Source organism: Ceratina calcarata, unplaced genomic scaffold, assembly GCF_001652005.2.
Source record: "Ceratina calcarata isolate Rehan_Ccalc_2016 unplaced genomic scaffold, ASM165200v1 scaffold430.2, whole genome shotgun sequence".
NCBI lineage: Eukaryota > Metazoa > Arthropoda > Insecta > Hymenoptera > Apidae > Ceratina > Ceratina calcarata.
This window is the reverse complement of record NW_017166723.1, coordinates 104,985-126,364: the sequence shown is the minus strand read 5'-3', so window position 1 is coordinate 126,364 and position 21,380 is coordinate 104,985. Positions and strand designations below refer to the sequence as shown.

The following is a 21,380-nucleotide window of genomic DNA, read 5'->3' as shown; positions in this document are numbered from 1 at the left end:
GACTTACGTCGATCTGAACTCAAGTTGTTACAATATTAATTACTCTTGACAATAACATATCCTAATTTAAACTGACTACTGTAATACGTTTATGTCTTGTTTCATTGCCTCCATAAAAAATCACTTCTAATCGTGTTTCAGTTCTCATAAATAGAATTCCTCGAATCGGATACAGGAAAACGTTCTGGTTACTGGTAGCAAAGGAACCAAGAGGATAAAAAGAAATGTCTAAGATCTAAGCTCAGCCCACGTGGAGGGTTAACACGATCTTAGATGTATGCGTATTCCGGTTCCATGGGTCAACGAGTTTCAGGAGTTATTAGGGTTTTGGGGCATTATGTACGTTAACGTCTCGCCGTGCCGGCGGGACGCTCGGTGTTATGGTACAAAACCAGTTCTTCTCGGAGTCGGATGACTCACTTGGTTACCCGGTCCGTTTATTGCATCGGTTCGGTTCAGTCTTACAAAAATCGTTCTCTCCATCAGCGTATGTCTATTTATCAGGTTCATTAAGACTCGCCGCGATAACCGCGGAAACGCGTCGCTACCTCGACCCGCCTTTTAATAAGCGGCCTCCCCGGACAGCAACTGTGATCGTTATCCGATGTTAATTGAATTTTTATGGTGACCTCGTTAGCGGTATTTAACTAGCCTGTTCGGACATGGGCGCTCGTAATTTGCTTTTTAAATATCTAAATATACACACGATTATTAAAATCAGGATATTTATGCAAAGAACGTGTGGCCGTTACAATGCAAATTATGTAAGATAAATATCCTAATTTTTACTATATAATAAATTTTAATATTTAAATATTTTCACTATATAATAAATTTATAAAATAAATACGAAAAGTGTTTTGGGATACGAAAAATTGATTGTGAACGATTTCTTGCCTGATTCATTTAAATGTATATTCAATTGTGAAAGTACTTTCCAATACAATAGAAATGGGGACATTCACCTTATCTTATTATACATACAAGGTGTCCCAAAAAAGTGTGTACATACTTATTATGCAATGTCTGTGGATTCCATTTGTAATAATTCTTGTCGAAATTTTCATATATTTGGATTCAACATTTTGTATAGCCTGCAGTTCCATACATTTACACTGTGCAATAACCGTGTATGTATGTAATGGGTTTAAGATTACGCAGATTGAAGCAAATGTCGTATTATTCTACTTAACAAGTTAACGCAATAATGTGTCTTTTTGAAAATGCGTATAAATTATGAAAAATATTTTATCCCTCAAAAATATAGCCGTCCTTTGATTTTCACAATATAACTGTGATACCTGGAACATAATCTACGTACGTATCTACGTCAAGATGCGCCGAATGCTCAACGTGGTCAACAAAGAATTTCTTTGATATGCAATGTGTCTTTTGCATCCGCCGCAACAGATGGCTTCCCTTTTATGGCAGAGCAAGCAATTTCGATTAACGAACGCGAAACGAATCGCGCGTCTCTCAGCGAGATTCTTAAATAAGTGAAACACCAACAAGTTTTCCGGGTACGCGTAATACGCCGTGGCTTCGGGCCCGGAACAGGGTTAGGGTCAATCAAAGACGGTGATTAATCACGTCGCAACTTAATTATTGTCCACGCCTTCCGCAAAGCGTCTGCGAGGCACGTTCTCACATGCTCGGACGAGTCGTTCGTTCATGGCGATGATGCCCGCAATCACGTTTCGAGCAAAACCGTTCCTTTGATTTCTGAAGATCGTCCCGTTCCCTTTGAGCTCACGGCGGCGTTCCGCCGGGCCTTGGGAATTTTTGAAGACGGACTCTTCGAACGTGGTGGCTGAATGAAAAGTTCCGAACGGCACAACGGCGTGTAATTACTTTGCCGGTTCTGGCTTTAACGGGTCAGCGGAATGCTTAAAACGGATAGATATTAAAATCGAGATATGGAACGAGGCTAGACGATAAGAGGAATTCTTGGAAAGATCTAGACGCGATTTAAATGAGACACCGGTTCCTGGGACGCGTTAATCAATCGAATACGATTTTCGTCCCAATGCACCGTTCAACGCAAACGATATTCCGGATTGATTTTTTTCTAGGCAGGTTTTCAGCCGGCCACGCGTAGTATGCAAGTAGGTGGCTGGTCGGCTCACGGTTGTGGCCGAGCGCACGATCTCCGACTGTCCCGGCTCGTTCGTTTTTCAGTAATTATCTTAGGCACTTTCCCAGATAGGATTGCGTCTGGGATCTGAAACGGAACTGACACGCGCAACCCCGCCAGCTTTCGGTCTGATGAATTTATGGAAACGCGCGTACGCCGAGAATTTCGGAATTTTTCTTTAGAGAATTAAATCTACGCTACCAACACATTATTTACAATAAAAAGTTGTGGTTTTGATAATATCTATGTAAAAGTCGTCTCCCTTATTTTTTCATGATTCTGGCTAAGAGCAATTTTTTCTATACGTTACCTAGAAAACATCTAAAAAGAATTAAGCTCATGGCATTCAATATTTAAAAAAGTTATTCCATTGTGAAATATGTTCGAAGATTAATTCTTTCGCTGAACTATTTTATTAATAAAACCATTTATTTCTCCCTTTTAGCCATAAGAATAGAATAAGTTATGAAATACATACATTATTACATTCTACTGATTCAATATAAATAAGTGAAGTTTGTAAGATATGGAGGATGGGGATAGAGGGGCGAATAATTAAGTTTATCAAAATGTAAATCAAGTTAAGACTAGAATAAAACATCATTACTACTAGTGTCAACATGTTGATGGTAGGTAGTGAGATTTATTGCCGAAAGCATTAATCGGGGTGAGTACTGGATTGCGATATATCTCGCCCAGGGTAGCGCAAGGGTTAAGAAGGGGACTCGTATTGTGACGCGATAAGGTAGAATGTTATCTACTAAATTGGCCAAAAGTACGGGTTTACGCCATTTGATTCTACGCGTTTAACTCTCAGAGAATCAAGTCTTTGTTTTAACTTTCGAGGTGGTTTTTGGTTGGTTGTTGCTGAAGTGGAGCAAGAAACATCAAGAATTTACCGATAAATGTCAGAAAAGTCAAAACGACTTGACTCGTTAATAAGAACTACTGTACATCGATTTATTTAATTCTGATACTCCCTACGATATGTAAACAGCTGCAGAATAGCCAACATCTCGAAGATATATCGAAGAGGTCCTGAACCGTTGTTGTATCTAAAACGTTTTATCAAACGCAATATCTCGGTTCTAAAGACAAAATACCGTCCCCGCGCTTAAGCACCCTTTCTTCCAACGATATCATGAATCTTCGTTATCGCGCGGCGGTGGTAAGTTATGATGACCGGTTGACGAATAGTTGCCGCTACGGCGGCAGCGCAAGTGGCGCAAGTTGTCTTTGCTACGAAATGCATCTATCTTTCGCCGGGTCAATAAATTGCGGGTACTTAGGTTCCTCTGTACACACGTAGCTATGACGAACTATTTATGCAGCCGCTCTTAGACGCGTTCCACGTACTTACACGCTTACCGACGTTTATGCGCAAATAAGTACACGGAGCAGCGCGCATCTTATCTCGGTAGCACCTAGCGAGAGACATTTTTCACGAGCTGCGCTAACGCCCTTTCGGACGCAACGCAACGCGACTCGAGGTCTCTGCCGTTCTCCACGTTAACACATAAATACATAGTCACCTACCCTGTGTACACGATAAACGGATCGCTGCTCTCTCTCTCTCTTCACCTTTAAATGCCACAAATTTCTCGCTAATTGTATGTACGTACGTTCACTTTTATTGCTGCGGCGTTGATTAACACGGCAAAGAAAGGAAAACGGAATCGGACAATGAAAGACCAGATTCTTAATGAGATACGAAAAGTATAGTTTCTTTTCTATCGGAATTTCTTGTCTCTATTATGGCTTAAAGCTTTATCAATACTGTCAGCTATTTTGACTTACATTTATGCGGAGAAAAAGAATCAAATGTGAATCATATTTGCATTGTGTAATGATTATGTCGATACGCAAACCAACGATAACTATAGATCTCAAATACTATATTATTACATAGAGATGATTATTGTATATAATCACCAAATCTAACACCCCTTGCAAACCTTGATTACGATGCTATTATTGGTTACGACACGTAGAGGTGAGACTGGTGAATTAATATCAATGCGAACCAATAGATTGAACAGTGGCGTTAACTTAAGATGTAACGCAAAGTGAATGGATTAATTTCATAGCAGATCGTAGCGGGTGGATAAAGTTTCGCGTCCCGGAGGGGAAGGATAAGGATCCCGGGTAGAGCCACTTATCGAACGGCGTAAACTAGCTGCCACCGTGTGTCTTCTCCTGGAGACAGGGCAATAACGGATTTCGCGATTTCCCCCGGGTCATCTGGTTACCCGGGATATCCGGCGTCGAACGCTCGATAAACTTGTCTCCTGCCGGGACAAAGGGTGCGACATTAATTTTCTCATCGGGGCGGAGATCAAAACGTCCCGCCCGATATGTATACATATACACATATATACATAAAGCGTACGGCTCCTTGGAAACGAACGCGAGTGCGCCATGGTTGACTTTCTTCTTCTTCTTCTTCTTCTTCTTTCTCCTTTCTGCTTCGTTTTGTGTGTACTCGAACGCTATAGATTCCACGAGTAACATTGTGCGATAACGTGATGCGCGGCAGATTTATGCTGAGCAGAAGTAGCAAACGTATGGGAACCCGGGCGGGGGAAGCAATATTGATGATTCTTTCGCGAAGCTAGATTGCTTCACCTTGTTGAAAGTTCACAGGGAGATATATGATTATTTATCGTCAATTTGCGAGACGGCAATGTATGTATATGGAAAATGTAAAACCCATTCTACGAACCTATTAGAAATTTCTCTGACTTACAAACCAACTCAAAACTCAACCGAAGACAACAAGTGGCAATAATTCGAATCAAAGTTGGACACACAAGAATGCTCATCATATACGTATCATACACGACTGACTAGCATACAAAACTGAAATGAGAGACGTAACATACAAAACTGAAATTAACTTCTCTCGGGTGATATTATTGGATTCAATATTGACGGAGAGAATTTTCAACTTGAAACATCGTTTCACATGTCGCATGTAAGAAAAGCAAGGGTTAACGAAGATTTAACAAGATCGTGAATACAAAAGCTGGCTGCGTTATCATCGAGATACTCCAAATATTCGCGCTTGTTATGAGCAAACACGGAGTACTAATATTTGCTCTAATACCCTTACAATCTCCTAGTAACGTTTATCCTGCATACGTATGGGTACGAAATAGAAGCTAACATGACAGCGGCATTACGCTCCTGCGATTTGAATATTATTTCGGCTGCAGTCTATGCACCTATGACTTTTCATCCTCCAATTATAAACACGATTCACGGAATTAAGAATATTGTCATTGTAGCTTAACTTATAATTGAAGCAATCCATTTCTTTCATACATTTCAAATGCTCACCCAGTATTAACAGATGTTTGTCATTTAATTATGCACATTCGTCTTACACTATACCTTTTATTTATTTATTCATAAACAGGCATTTAGCTCTTTATTATAATAAAACTAACATAATAGCAGAGTAACAAATTTAATACGCGACGTTCATCACATACTGTGCGCCAATATCAGATTATTAGCAAGGGTACTGGTATTAAAGATCGCGTTGGAGTCAGACAACAACGCTCGATTAAGGTAATGGGGTCAATTACACGTTTTACAAATAGCTGATAGAAATAACTTGTAATAGTAGAAAGTAAGAAATGAATGAAATAAAAATAAATGTAATAATGAGTATAATATTTGAAAAATGAATGTAATAATGAAGTTCGTGCATAATAAATTCGCAGTGTAATGTAACAAATAATTAAAAGGCAACGATCTATCGAATGTACGTATATTACAGCGATGTACATATGTATTGGCGAGAAAATCGAATATCCAAGAGGTAAAAGTTCTTCGGTACCAGTCGACTGCACGAGAGCGAAGTTCGGTCGCCGAATAAGTCGATCGGCCGCTGTCGATCACGTCAAAGAAGGTGATACGTGCACAGGTACACGGACACGGGTGTTACATAACTCGAGAATGGGATAAGTCGGCGCGTGGTTTTGAATGAAAATAAAGATAACGCTTCGTCATCGAGCGGAGCCTACGCAACGCGAGGTTTGCCGGTAGTCGAGTTTCAGCGTTTTCGGACTCCGTCTCCCACGCAAACGCTTCGCCTTTTCGTATTTCTTGCTACTTTCGCGATCTCGCGGACAGACAAAGAGAAAACGAAAACCGAGCCGTGTGTACACACCGTACTGCGCTGTCTATTGACGACAGGGAGCCCACGCTGCACGCCCCCGTGATTGCATTCGTCCAACGTTAACATTGTGTACGCGCGAGTAACAGTACAGGTGCGCCGGACCATTGACGGCTAGAAACCAACGATTGAAAAGGTTCCGGATGTAACTGTTTCGAACTGTTATATACATATTGGTTAATTATAGTAATAATAATAAAAATAATATAAGCTCTGATCAGTTTCAGTTTATAAAAGTTTTGAAAAGAAATTAAAGTCCACGTAAATCAGAACTGATATATCTAATAATTAAACTGCGGTTTCTAATATAAAATCATATTTTCTGAAACATACTTTCAACAATGTAATCCACTTATACAAATGAAAGATTTTCCATTTTGCTAATTTCACGATGTTATGTATTTTTGGAGATTGTGTACGATAGGTGCAGTTCGATGCATTCAAATTTTTCATAATTGCATAAAAATCCGCAGTCTTTTAGTAACAGTTATAACGTTTTCTCAATCTGTCTGAGAAACCGGAAATAATGTGATAACTGTTTTTATCCTTCGTTGCAACGTAATGATGAAATAACATTTATATATCAAGTTTGAGTACAAATGAAACATGGCCTCCCGGCTGTAGTTTCAGTATAAATTTGAATGATTAGTAACACGATAACGTGTGTGACGAGAGAGACGAGTTAAGAACTGGATATAGCCGTCTTTCCGAATTTCGAATTCTACTTATTTGCGTAACAGCCAATTCGCATAATTACTTCGGTCGAGATCTCCACGCGGCAAGTTTCAAGTTTGGATAGATTCATTTAAACTAACATAGCTGGTTACAAGAAAAAATCTCGAAAACTCTCTCGCTCTCGGCAAACCTTAAACCGCAGGAGCTGCGTAATTCATGGACTTTAGATTTTATATCGGCTTAGGAAGTTGCCGCGCGAGAGTTTCGAATTCTAAAATCTGTTAACTTTCCTGGGATCCTTCCCGACGAAGTCTGAAAATTGAAAGTCCACGGCTCCGAGGGACTCGATTGTTCCACGAAGTAACTATGCAAGCGGTGGCGAGCAGATAAACTTCGAGCAATCGGAAATCAGAGTGCCAATTGTGCGAGAGGATTACTAATAATTTTTATGATAAGTCTCGAAGAAATCAAACGGAAGACCTCGTAGGAGTTAGAAATTCTGAAAAAGATATTCAAATCTTTTTTGCCACTCTGTTTCATTGATAATTATAAATATGCACGTTGTAGCAGCATAAATTATCTCAAAAGTATGTCGGGCCAGTGACTAATTAGGTAATGAATAGATCGATGTATATAAGTCGAATTGCGTGTCAAGCGAAGAGAGTCAGATATTGATCGTATAAGAGGAAACACGTGCAATCAAGTGGAGTGAATTGTAATTTGGGACTATAATGGATATCTCCCAGATTGTTGTGATGAAGTCGTACTGATTAGAAGAAATAAAGGGTAGTATAAGACTGGCGTATATTAAAAGTAGTGTGAAGTATCCGTAACAACATTATATTCTATCTTTTTGTATATTATTGGTTCTTCGATTTTAGTTACATAAAAACGAAAGTGCAGGCCTAGGGATTACAGTATTAAGAATTGGATTGTAAGAAATATTGTGAAAGAAGGAAGTCCACGTAAAACCAAAGGCAAGGGTTAATAAACCAATAAATAAATAAATAAATAAATAAATATTAATTATAATATAAGTATGTACGTTTGTACCGGTGATGGTGTGATTAGGTTACCCACGCTTCGGCACATGCATACATATATTCAACGAATGAACGACCGATTTTCAACGAGTCAGAACTCGGAACCATGAATGGGCAGCGGGTCTCGTTGTTCTTACGGAGTCGACCGAGGCCGTGGTCGGGACCGGGCCACGCCACGACATTCTCTTTTTTTTTTCCCTCCTCGCTTTCGTAGATGCTTGGCGCCACACCAGGGACGCCGGGTCGGCGTTGGTTTTCATCTCGGTTCAAACAAAAAAGGGAACTGAGGAACGTCTACTCCGGGCCGGAAGATCGTCTTTGAACCGGTTTTTGTGAGCCATTCTTAAAAGCATCGAAAATATTTAGGGAACCGTACCGAGTCGACGCTCTTAAAGATATGCTAATTACTGTTTCATAGTGAATATCTTGTACGAGGAACAAGATTACACGTTCTAAACACGGCTCTTTTCTTTAAAGATATTGTCGCAGTCACACATAACTTATAGAAAACTCAGATCAAAAGAAGTAATAGCATGATATAGAGAAGATAGTCTGACTATACATTTGCGTGAACATTAAATTAGATAAATCTCGTGAAAATTTGTAATGTCACATGTAATTCATTTTCGAAAACTCAGATCCCAGAAAGAGTCATAGGATAATGTAGAGCAGACTGTCTGATTAGAATTTAAAAGCAATAAAACGTATGTTATATGGAGTAGCTGTTTGTTTTTGTTAAAAATATTAGATTAGAGAAATCGCCTGCACTAAAATCACACGTATCTTGTTTTAGAAACCTCAGATTAAGCGAAATAATAAGATGATATACATCAACCAGTCTGACTCTACATTTGCGTGTTAGATTAAAACAGTAAAATGTATATTACACGGAATAACTGTTTGTTCTTGTTAAAAGATTAGATTAGACAAATCGCATGAAAATGACTGTAGACAAGTGAAGAGCAAGAGTACAACGTAGTTAGTGTTCAAGTTATTCCCCTTGGTCAAATGTTTTCAACTGCAGCTTAACTTTCGTTGGAACTTGGAAATAATTCAAAGTTTCCAACGTGGCAGCTCGTGGCTCGAATTCTACGCGTTGGTTCCAAATTGGAGAGAAGTGAGGTGCGAGCTTCACGGTTGCGATTTCTTAACAGGAATGGGTAACTGGCATATCTATTATCGAATTGTTCTGTCCTTTCAATTTATTACATTTAATTGACTCGATTTACACGAAAATTGTATATACACTATATGTGAATTAAAATTATATTATATACGCATAATATACATATGTATATGAATTAATCGATGATTCAAATATGTTGAAGTATAATTGAAATAATTAAAAATCTAAAGAAGGGACGAGTTAATCTCTTGTCGTTTTCACCTCCAGATCGTAACTCGACACTATTTGTGGTGCACTTAACAGTTAACAGAAGCGCCTCTTCTGCACAGGCAAGGCTTTTGTCCGTTGCCTCGAGACGACTGGGCGTGACAAGTTCTCCAACAAAAGTAACCCGAGAAACCTATTAAATCGGCCTTTCGAGTGAGAACCTATTAAATCGGTCCTTCTTCTTTTTTCACCTTTCCTCTCTTACCCTTTTCTTTATTTTTCGCCTGTTTTCGACGCGGATGACGCCGATCTTTATACCATTTTTAGCGATCGATTTATACATAATCTCGTAGAAAATTTCACATTTCTGGATTCGAATGATTTAATTTTTTCTCATGTTGGCTCTTTACCTCATTTTTATCAGTCGATTTGTACATAATATTTGGAAGGAAATTTCATCTAATCCTTTTCGGTGATAAATATATTTCCTTATATCACGTATGAAGTAATTGTTCAGTCTTTACGTAAATGGTTATTGCAGCTGATTATTTTGAAATAGTAGGTGACAACTTTGATTCAATCCTTAATCTCAACCTCTTTTCAAGCATGTTGGCTCTTTATGACGTTGTGAAAATGATAACGTGTCATATGTGCACAATTGCTAACGTACTATCGATATGGTCATGTGGTATTTGTGGGCGTAATAGCTTGATTCTGAACTTGGTATACAATTCGAAACATCGTGTTAAACGCGACCGGAACTCGGAATGACTTTATTACGTGCTAACAGCCATTCACGTATCAAGATTGTCCTTCGATAAAGATTCAATCATTCAAATTACAAAGAAAACTAGGAAACATTTATTACACAAAGTGTGCAGTTGTATTATTAGTTAAAGGTAATGTATTTATCTCTAATAAAGTAAACACATATATTTATAGCAACAAAGCTAACAGGCTTGTAGACTTTTAGCTTTATTGAAAATTAAAATGAAAATGAAACATGTTCGTTTTCATGTATTATGAAAATATATTTTTAATACAAAAAGCATTTAGCTGATGATTAGACTGCAGATTTTAATTCGAAATAAAGCTCTTGCGATATGAATTTTATAAATGAAATCTAAATTATATTCCTTTATTCTGAAAAATAATGGTACACACTTGAGTCTAAAATATTTTGACGTATCACATATATGTTTTAGATTTTCTATATGTCAATTTTTTCTTATTGCTGTATAAAATCCGTGATTCAATGATTAACACTTGTCCATTTTGTACTTGGCTGAGTTGAGTCGAATAGACGTTCGTTATTTTCGACGCGTCGGAGAGGAAGGCCTTTGGGTCTCAGGCTCCTTTTCAATGTAGATGACTGAAGCCTCGTGCTCGTAAATATTTATCCGTTTTGTGGGCGTGAAGAGACAATGCGCGTCGAGTCGAATTAGCAAACCGTACTGGAGAACCCCCGTGCACTCGCAGGATAGGTTGCTTTGTAATTAGAGAACAATTATGTATCCCGATCGAAGAAAATTACAGCGCACGGAGGAGGCCCGGTTACGCGATGCCCGATGCCATCACCCGGAAATATCGATTCCATGTAACGCTATTATGCGAACCGAATGGGTGTATCATTAATTTCATTATTGTAGGCATACATGTACTGGTATACTAAGGAATGTGTACGTCATATCATATCATAAGGCCTAAAGTCAATCTATTATACAAATATTTGTTATTATAATATTCATCTAAAAACAGACGATAAAATAAATTTTTTAAATCTTTTTGTGTCAAACATAAACCGAATGCCATAATGACATTTATTATTAATATAGTGTGAATCAGTGAGATAACCAATTAACGATAAAATTTTAATCGATGATTAGACTACTCTTTAATTAAAAATTAAAATTCAATAGTGAATTCGAACTTCTACTAATTAAAAATGAAAATTTAATCTTTGTTCGAGAATTAAGAATTAAAAATTAAATTTCAATCTCCAGTCATAAGGAAACCTCAATTAACGACTAATTAGTCAGACTTGAATTAAGATGTAAATAAACTGAAAGGTTTGCTCTTTCGAGATATTAACGTGCGGGTGTATTCACTATTCGAGTTGTTACGTTCTTCAGCAGTCGGCCTAGTTATTATGTTCTTCAACGCATAGAAATATTACAGAATTATTTTGCCTCCCAGGCAATGATATAGTAAATAAGAACATTAGGAAATGAAATTACAAAGCGTTGGACTTACCTCTGACGTTCGGTCGATGAAGCCGGGCTTGAGGAAAGATCTGCAGAATAACGATGATCGTTTGGAGCATCAGTGGATAAAGCATGGTTTTGGTCAGATCGGGAATCCTCTTAAGAGTCCTATATATACTATTTTACAATAAGTGGAAGCAAGTTTCTCTTTACGCCGTTAGCTGCAACAAACATAATACACGTATTGTTAATTAAGTTGAAAAGTTGCATTTACAAAAATATCAAACGTACTATACGACGTATTATATTATTACATAGTATCTTAATAATTCTTTCTAGTATCAATAATCTCTTATTTCCATATTTTATACTACATTATAATGTACAACCTCAATACTATACTATTCTACTATATTATAATAGTTTATTTTTATACTGTATTATAATAATGAAGTGGAATTAAATAGAATAGCCTACAATCCTGTAGGATGTTTCTGCAGCAGCTTTAGCCTAAATAAGGTATGAACCTTGTTACGTGAGGTTTTCATGGTCCAGCAAGTAACGTTCGGTAGTTATGGTAATCGGATTTGGCCGGACCATACTCAGCCTCATAATTGGGCTCGACAACCGTGCCGACCCTTTCTCACAGTTTCCACCTATACCAGGGCACCTTTTAGTCGGATTTAACGGTCCCACTGATTTACGGGAGACGTCGAATTCGATAGCGCGGATTGACGAAATAGCGGTACAAGATAAAAGTTATCTCTCTATTTCTCGCGGAAACAACAAATTCAATGACTGACATTCCGTATTTTTTACAATTGTTAATTCCAACCATTCAAGCAGATCAACATTATTTTTTGTCACGAGGATTAAATGGACTACATTGCCACCTTAACACCGGATCCATCACCTCTTTTTGTGCGTACACTTCTCTATTAAAAACCAGCCGGTTTTAGTAGTGTTAATCATCGTGAAACGCGTAGAGGAGATTATACGCGTATAAGAAGAGTGGGTAATATAACATAAAGGAAACGGCGGGCAACCGGCTCTGGCACTTGTTAATTCAAAGCGAATACAGCATGCGACATGAAAAAAACACAGCCGACTTCGAAATGGACTGGTAAGAAGCGTAACGTGCAATTGGCAGCGTTGCAGTCGAACAAATACGATATTGTAAAAGTTTCACTTGTAGAACGAAACTGTAAAAAGGCGCGGTCTGTAATTGGGGACAGCGTGCAGAAATAAATGTTAATTGCCGTGCAGGCTCAACAAAAGGTACCCGAGTTGTTAATTACTGATTCTGTAGACAGCGAGGGAGAGGGAGAGAGCGGCTGGCGAGCAGGAAGCAGGAGGGGAAGGAGAAAGAGAGTTAATCAACTGACTTTGATTTTGCGAAACCCTTTCGGCAGTCCGTTTCATAGGGCGGTGGCTGCGAGCCTTGTGTGAGAGCGGCTAATTAGAACAAGAGTCGATCGTGCGTGCTCCCGCTGAATTTCGAATTAAGCTCACGGCCCACGGACCTTTATCGAAATCGATCGAAGAATCGGTGGAAAAGATTTAATCGATCGGAATTAATCATCGAGGCCTTCATTTGCAGGAAATAGTTTATGTAGCAATTATACAGGAAATGTATTTAATATGACTTGAACAGACTTCAGGTCTGATACCTAAATGCACATACATTTGTTTAAGTCTTTCAACCTTTTACCTTCTAGGCAGTCTTCTGGAAACAGTGTGCAGAAATATATGAGAGTTTTTCTTGGAAACATGAAATTGTAAATGTAATAGTACTACTTATTGTATTTAGTAAATCTTTATCTTTGTAATTATTGTTGTAACTGATATTGTTATTGTTTTCCAAATAAATAAATACTAAAGAACTGTGTGCATTACTTGGAAAATTTTTAACTCATCTTAACTTTATCATCATAATTTTATTACCTTTTCTTCTTATAAATTTATGGGTTTCTACACATTTTAAATATTTTATTGCTCTCGTTTCTACTCACTGGCGTATTTTTCTACAATTATATCGTTATTACAAGATGTTGTACACTATTAGTATATCTACATATGTATATTGAATCATATGCTCGCTGAATGTGCGTATAAAATCTAATTAAAAGGAAAGCCTTAGATGAGTGTCATAAAATCCAATGTATGAGTATAATACCCATACCCTTGATACCCTAACGCTCATCAGTTTATAAACCGAGGGAATCGAGGACGTACACGATCCAACGATTTCTGGAACAGAGAACAATTTTCATAACGATAATAGAATGCCCGTCGCGTCGCAATGTTAATCGACGTGTTCAGTGAGCTGAGATTCAATCAATGCCTGGTTTGTTGTATGTACGTACTCCGCGATTCAATTTTTCCTCCAAATCCCCTTTCACTCGCCAATTGTACGCGACAACGAACAAGCGTTCCGTTGACATCGAACGTAATAAAATTTTAACAAACTTGATTACGCGAGCTAATCGGAATACGCGAAGTCGCATGGGTATTCGGACGGTTCATTAAATGATACTCCGATGATCGAATTTTCTATTAATCGACGTCTCATCGATATAATTGATCGTCCTATTAATCAGTAGTCCGTTAATCGAGGTACAAAGTTCTAAATGTTTTAAAACAGCTTCCCGTCGCGTCGTCCGAATTAAGTTGTCATGTCGATCATGTAACAAGCCGCGCGAGGCAAGCACATCGCGTCGTTTTAAGAGATTAATGGATTCGGGTGTCACTCGAACTCGATGAGAAATTCTCCTAGATCTTCGCGCGAATATCTCTCTCGTCTCCCTTGCGTCGTTTCGGAAAGTACAATGAATTTCAGTGAGGAAATTCTTCGCGAAGATCAGATCTTGGCTAGTTTGAAATCTCATTCACGAACTTTGTCTTTAGTGAATTGACTGAAAACGCGCGCATTTATGTTGAATTCGTTAGAAACGAAGTGAGAGGCATCGGAAATGCATACCCAGACGCAAATGTTGCACGAATCGCGTGGGTGACTTCGTACATCGTAGAAAGAACGTGAGTGGAGAGAAAAGCAGGAAACGACTATCGGCTTTTCCATATATTAAACTGCTGACGTTAATACATCTATATTTCTAATAATAACTACATAAACTTGTTATTTATTTCACGTGTTAAAAAACTCTTTATAGAAAAGTGAGCAGCAGAATTAAGGTAGTGGATTATAAAAAATGTTAAGGTCGATAGTTCATATTTATACAATTTCGAGTGATTATGCGATGTGAGAAAATATAAGTGTAGCTAACAATAAGTATGTCATTAATGGAATCGTTGAATATATCGAATAAGTGATTTAATTTATTGGCTTTCGAAGCTGCTCTGGTTGTGACACTGCCCGAATCTGGAAGTGAATCTATCAAGGTAGAGAACGTTGACCGGTCTTACAATTAGACTTCGTATAGATTGCAAATCGTAGTTCTTTTATCTCTTGATTTCTGATCAATAGGACATCTTTTTAACACCGAAATACGTATAGTACAACTCTGACGCGTTTTGTGTATTAATGTCTGCATGTTCATATATCAACAACAAACGATCCGATTTCGATGCATTTTTTGTTTCATTTAGAATATATTTTTCCGGGAAGATTTTATCCTTAGGGATAATATTTTAGAGATTCACCTTAGATCGTATCTCCTTGCGTTCTTTTACTATACTCTTGAACTAAGCGAGCTTCCGCGTTATTTCTTCGGGTGTAATGAAGATGCTCGGTCGAAGATGAAAGCAGGAGTTTAATTAATATCGATGAAACGTAAAAAGAGGGATGGACTGTGCCTTCGGCAATGATAATAAAGTCACTCTGTGTCAGACTACAATCGCGATCCCGTACTTTATAATCCCCCTTTCAACGGAACTTGATCAACTTATCTGTGCTCCGCCTTACGCTTCACCATACTTCTCTTTTTTACTCGGATATCTTCCCGTCGGGTCGTAAAAGCTCGTTTCTCAGCCGTGCTTTCCCCTCCCGGTCCTCGCGTGCTCTTCGACTTCGCCGGTCTCACCGCCGAATATACACGCAAGATCGCGAAATTTTTATATTAATTTACGCGCAACCAATTTAAATTACCGTGTAATACAATACGTACCTGGCGGCGGACGTGTAATTTACGGGCCAGAGATACGCGGGAACGAAAAAGTGTACCTGCGACGCGAGGAACAACCGCGAAAAACTGAGATGCACAGCTAGCTACTCGAAAGCGATGCAAACAGAAATTTATTCTTTCCGCGTTTTCAGGCTATGATGAACCTGTATGAACAACTCGATAGTAAACGTCAGGATTCATTTATACTATTTAAGGAGTTTGTAACGTCATGAAGGAAAAATGAAATTAAAATATGGAACTATTTCTTAACACGTTAAGCGCGGAGCCAATTTTGTTGTGCTTTCCATTCAGCTGGATATTTACATATTAGCAAAATTTAGATATCAAAGAACATTCGAGATTGAGATGTTTGGCCATTATCAACTTACGGGAACAATCAATAACGTTAAGAGAAACGTGACTGTCTCTCGCAGAACCGTAGATTACAATTTAATTTTTGTCGATAGGCTCCTAATTATATGCACGTAAACGATCCCAGGTAGAGCGCGGCGATGTTTTATTTATAGCAAGTATTAGTCGGACAGAGTGGAAAATTGTCGACGCGATCGGAGGGTAGCAATTATATTACATGTTAACGATAATTTAAGGACAAGCGGAGAAAGCGGAGGGCATTACAGGATGTCCTGTTCGTGTACACGGTCCGGCTTAACGATTTAATAATTGCCCGGTTACTTACGGTATTCGGAAGAACGCGGCCATTAACTGCGATGTAATTGCTCCCGGATTCGACATGCGACTTGGTACATTTCACGGTAACTTACACCGTTCGTTAAGATGTCACAAAACGATTGATTCGCCTTAACACGACTCCCAATGTTTGAATAAAGTCCTCTTATAAAAATTATTATATTTGAGTCATCTTAACAAGATTCTCCAATATTTGAACGAAATCCTCATATAAATGTATATTTATAAAGATGAATATAAAAAAATATTACATTTATTATGCGTACAGAATGACAAACGAAAGCTGTTATTTATACTAAGGTTGTATTTATTAGATAGTTATATTAAAATATTTTGAAAGAATAATTTATTGCTTGCTAAAAATATCAGGCAATTTAATAAACTGTATGAAACTTTATATAAATTATCTTTCAATGAAATAGAAGGATAATCAATTATTTCATATTACTGCTTCTATCGATTCACTCTGTACACATGAAATATAAATTCTTGCTGCAGATATTGACTCTCCAATATTTGAATAAAACTGAATAATTGTATTAAAAGTTTTAAAAATTCGAGGCAATTTAATGAGCTGCATGAAATATGAAATTGTGTGTACAGCATTTTTTAATGAAATAAAAGAATAATAAATTATTCCATTGATTCATTCTGTGTACACGAAATAGAGATTCCTGCTGAGATATTCGTCGCGCGTTCTTTATCTCGAGCCGAGACGTTCAGCTTGCAGCCGCGTCGGGTCATTAATTGCCGGAAAAATCACGGAGACGGCTCCCGGTATCGCGTTGCGGAGACTCACAATCGGAGGGATGCCTCAGCGCACCTAACACCGTACCCAGCTTTGGAACGCGCAAAGATACTCTGATCCACAAGAAATTTTCCGCGGAAGGTTCCACACTCCAATTAACGGTGAGGATTCGTGTTAAAGAGCCGCGTTCCACCGTCCCGACTAAACGGATCTGTAAAACGAACGAAGAATGTCCGCTCGTCCTCTAATTACCTCGCGATCATTTCTTCGCTCTTGAACAATATCTCTCGTTTAACGGACTGAGATAATCGATGGTTCTTATTCTACTGGGTCGGAGGAAAAGTTCTTTTACAAATTAAGACATAACTGAAATACGTTTGTCTTAGTTGTTTACTGAGCTTCTGTCTGTTATCAAATGGGTGTCGTTTTATTTGGTGAGCTTCTGCGATTTTTTGGTTAAAGCTAATTATTCGTGTATTCATTATACAGTGTAGAACTTGTGGGTTTCTTGGAAAAATAGGAATATATTTGTAATTGAATATATTTATAAATAAATGAATTGATGTTAAGTTTACTCCATTAATTTATTCCTCCATTGCTTATTCCATTTTCTATTACATCTTACAATTAGTGAGATTACTCTAGTAACAGTATACATATACGTTTTTATTGACCAGGATATACTTTTGTTTACTAAAAAATGATGCAGCCTTTGCGCTTCCGGTTATTGGATAGATATGTCAAGTGGCGTAACAGTTCCGTCAGTGGCCTCGACTGTGTTGAAGAGGTTTCGGAAAAATAAATGATAGAAGAAATGGTAAATGAATTGCTGCGATTGAGTAAAAATCCGTTTTCCACTCTGTTATAATGAAATTTCTGGAGAAAATTTGATGGACGTCAATTTTAAAAGAAATTCTCTATGATTCTATTTCTAAGTGATTGCAGTATGGCGAAACATATTTGAAAAGTTTTATTTAAAATCTAATTAAAATCCGCAGTGTATTCATAATTTTGCATCCAGTTAGAATTAAATTATTGCCATAATAAAATTATATTGAACGTCGATTTGAAATAGAATCATATAACTTTAAATAACATCATGTGTCAAGAACTTCTTACATAAAATCAAATAGAAGTAGTTTTTAAATATTTATGTATGAAAATCTTCTTTGAAACAGCATTACGTGAATAGAAGCCGTCGAAATATCTATTTCCTAGATTCAGTAAGTTATGCTAAGTTTAGTTATGATTCTTTTGAAAAATACGTCTTGCGAATGGGGCGAAAAATCCAATATAAAAGTGTCACCAATTTTTCACACAAATTTCATTAAAATGGATGAATGAGAAATTACCAAATTTATATTTGAGAAAAAATAGGATACAGTTATTCATCTAATTTCTCAGTGCACCAGGAATATTAATCTAGTCTTTATAATTCACAAAAGGAACATGTATGTTTCATTAAAAAAATGTTTGACTATACAACAGATTAAAAATATTGAAACAATTTAAAATTCATTGATTCAGAACGTGTTATTATTGATAATATTTACGTTCTATCGCATATTCTGAACGGACCAGAATGTCGTATCGTCGAATTAAAATGTAATCTCGTGGCCGTAAAACATTAACGCATAGACAGTAATTACAACCTTTTCCAGGTTAAATGATACCCTCGTTAACGCGTCGTCGATCCAGGGTTCTCTCATTTTTATTGTTCCTCGGTAACAAGGTAATCCGAGCGATCACTAAATAAACGAATTATGAACAGGCAGTCGGCAGCCGACGGCAGCTGCCTTCCGCGAAATTAATTCCGCGCGCACGAGGACATCCATAACTTTATCGATGATTTTCGGATCTCTGATTAATCGCGTGGCCCCGTGGCGCAACGCAACGACACACATCGACACTTTTACAAGCGATTTATCACGCAGCCCCTCGAGGAACTCGCGGAACTGCTTGCTATCAATTTTAATCCGACAATTCAGAGGACAAAAAAAAATCATGGTTTCGATGTTCCCATGCCAATTCTTTACCTTTTTTTCTTCTCGAATATTTCACGAACTCCAGTCACCAACTTTTTGAAGAACGAGTGCAAAATATTATTTGGAACAAATTATTTATATGCCTATTCCAATATACTAAATTATAATAATAAACATAAAACTCCATCATATAATAATGAATTGAAGTTTTGAAGCGAACCATCAAATATTTAAATATAAATCAAAAGTGTAGTTAAATTTGCGGGGACATAAGCAAGTTTATTGAGTTATTTACCGCGGGTCAAAAGCAATCTGGCAATAAAGTCGAGGGCGAAGCGGGCATGTACGCTCGAAATTGTTAACTGAATTTGCATTACAACGTGAATAGAATTAAACGTGATTTCGTTCATAATAATTCAACGTGGTCGTTGTAGCTTATCGCAATTTCAACTTCGTTGCACGCGATGGTTAATGCAATCCAACAACTTTTATTGATAGTTTACCGCAATTAATTTCGTATTTTGTAAAACGCTGCTTTCAACGAGTAAAGATGGACATCCGACGGGTGGATGGTAGAATATCAGAATACAATGAACCATCATTTATCTGGGTTAATAGAAAGGCAATTCTATATCTATAAATGTTTTTCAAAAAAACTGTTTTACGTTTTTTTAGATATGCATGTTATTACGTATAATTATGTATAATACGTTATTAATATCATAGAATGATTCAAGCAGGTCTATTTTCTGTTTAATCGGATAAATTAAAGACTGTACTGAAATTTTAATTAGAAAATAATAATTTGATAGTAATTTCTATATCTATAAATATTTTTCTAGAAGTCTGTTTTACATTTTCTTAAATATGCATATTATGTATAATTGCATATAGTATGTTAGTTATTTAGATATCATGGAATGATTTAAATAGATCTATTTCCCGTTTAACCGGATAGATAATGTACTACAATTCTAATTAGAAAAAAGTAATTTGAAGGACAATTCTATTTCTATGAATATTTTCCTGAAAGCTGTTGTACATTTTTTAAAATACGTTATCATGTCTAACTGCATATAATAAGTTAGTTATTGGTATCATGGAATGATTTAAATTCAAGCAGGCGTGTATTCCGTTTATTCGGACAAATTGAATATTACATTGCAATTCTAATTAAAAACCAGTGATTTGGAAGACAGGTTGATACTTACACCGTCCGTCGAATTGTCGCGTTCTTCCGGCGGTCACGTGGCGGTACGACACTGACGACACTGGTTAAAAAACACCTGCGTGCACAAACGATCGCGGCGAGGACGCGACGCACTGTATGAACTTATGTACGTAGGCATAGTATATCCCGACACTTCGTACGCAGTCTCCCCCGCAATCGCCACCTCTCGGGCAGGTGGCGTTCCTCACAAGCGGCTCTTCAGGATTTCACCGGTCCATCACTATTTGAAGTTCTGATCTGCAGTAAAATGAGAAAGCTCGTGGCTTCCAAAAGCTTCGAAGAACCGTAGGGGTAGCCTCGATAAGATTCAATCGGGGGCTCGACCGTTCTGGGAGAGGGTGGGAAGTGAACAAAATGAAAATTCGAGGAACGAAGTTACAAGGATGGGGTGGGATGAGAAAATAAATATATGGGAACAGGTACTAAAAAAATGAACGTGAGAAAGAGGGATAACGAATAGAAAAAGAAAAGAAGTGGATGATGAAGTCGGCGTAGGTGAGAAGAGATGAACGGAGACGGGGACGAAAACGGAGTGAAATGGAAGGGGCAGTGAAAAGGAAGATAGAGAAAAGAGAGAGAGAGGGAGAGACAGAGAGAGAGAGAGAGAGGGAGGGAAGAGAAACAGAAACGACGAAACAGAAGCGACGGAGAAGTGGTGGTCACGATCGTCGTCGGAACACTAGCGGTCCGATCGGAGTTCGGTGCCGGTGATACACTCTTCTCATACGATGCTACGTAGACGCGGTCAACCTCTCCTCTTCGTGCCCCTGTTCGCCGCTTCCTCGTCTCGTTCCCGCTTCGCGATCGGCCTGGCTCCGAGGTCCTCTGCGTGCTCTGCGCTTCATCCCATCTCCTCCTCTCCTTCCTCTTTCGACACCGTGCGTACACTACCGCTCACAAGTATCAACGCGGTCTCTGCGGTCTCCACAAAAATGTTTATTACCTAAGAAGAAAGATGAAACGTGGGAACGGGCCGCTTATCGTAAATCGCCAAGTCAAATTATTATTTAAACTG

The 21,380-nt window shown here is 37.9% G+C and overlaps 1 protein-coding gene across 3 annotated transcripts in view; it reads right to left on the bottom strand.

Moving 5' to 3' along the window:
- LOC108626871 (A disintegrin and metalloproteinase with thrombospondin motifs 12) overlaps nucleotides 1-21,380 on the bottom strand; it is a 54,099-nt gene that overhangs the window by 32,431 nt on the left and 288 nt on the right. For all 3 annotated transcript variants that reach the window (XM_026815149.1, XM_026815150.1, XM_018027801.2), the window contains exons 2-3: nucleotides 20,346-21,308; nucleotides 11,622-11,793 (exon numbers count right to left, since the gene is read on the bottom strand). In XM_026815149.1, the coding sequence (XP_026670950.1) occupies nucleotides 11,622-11,706 (85 nt within the window). In that variant the 5' untranslated portion in view covers nucleotides 11,707-11,793; nucleotides 20,346-21,308. The remainder of the gene's footprint in view (nucleotides 1-11,621; nucleotides 11,794-20,345; nucleotides 21,309-21,380) is intronic.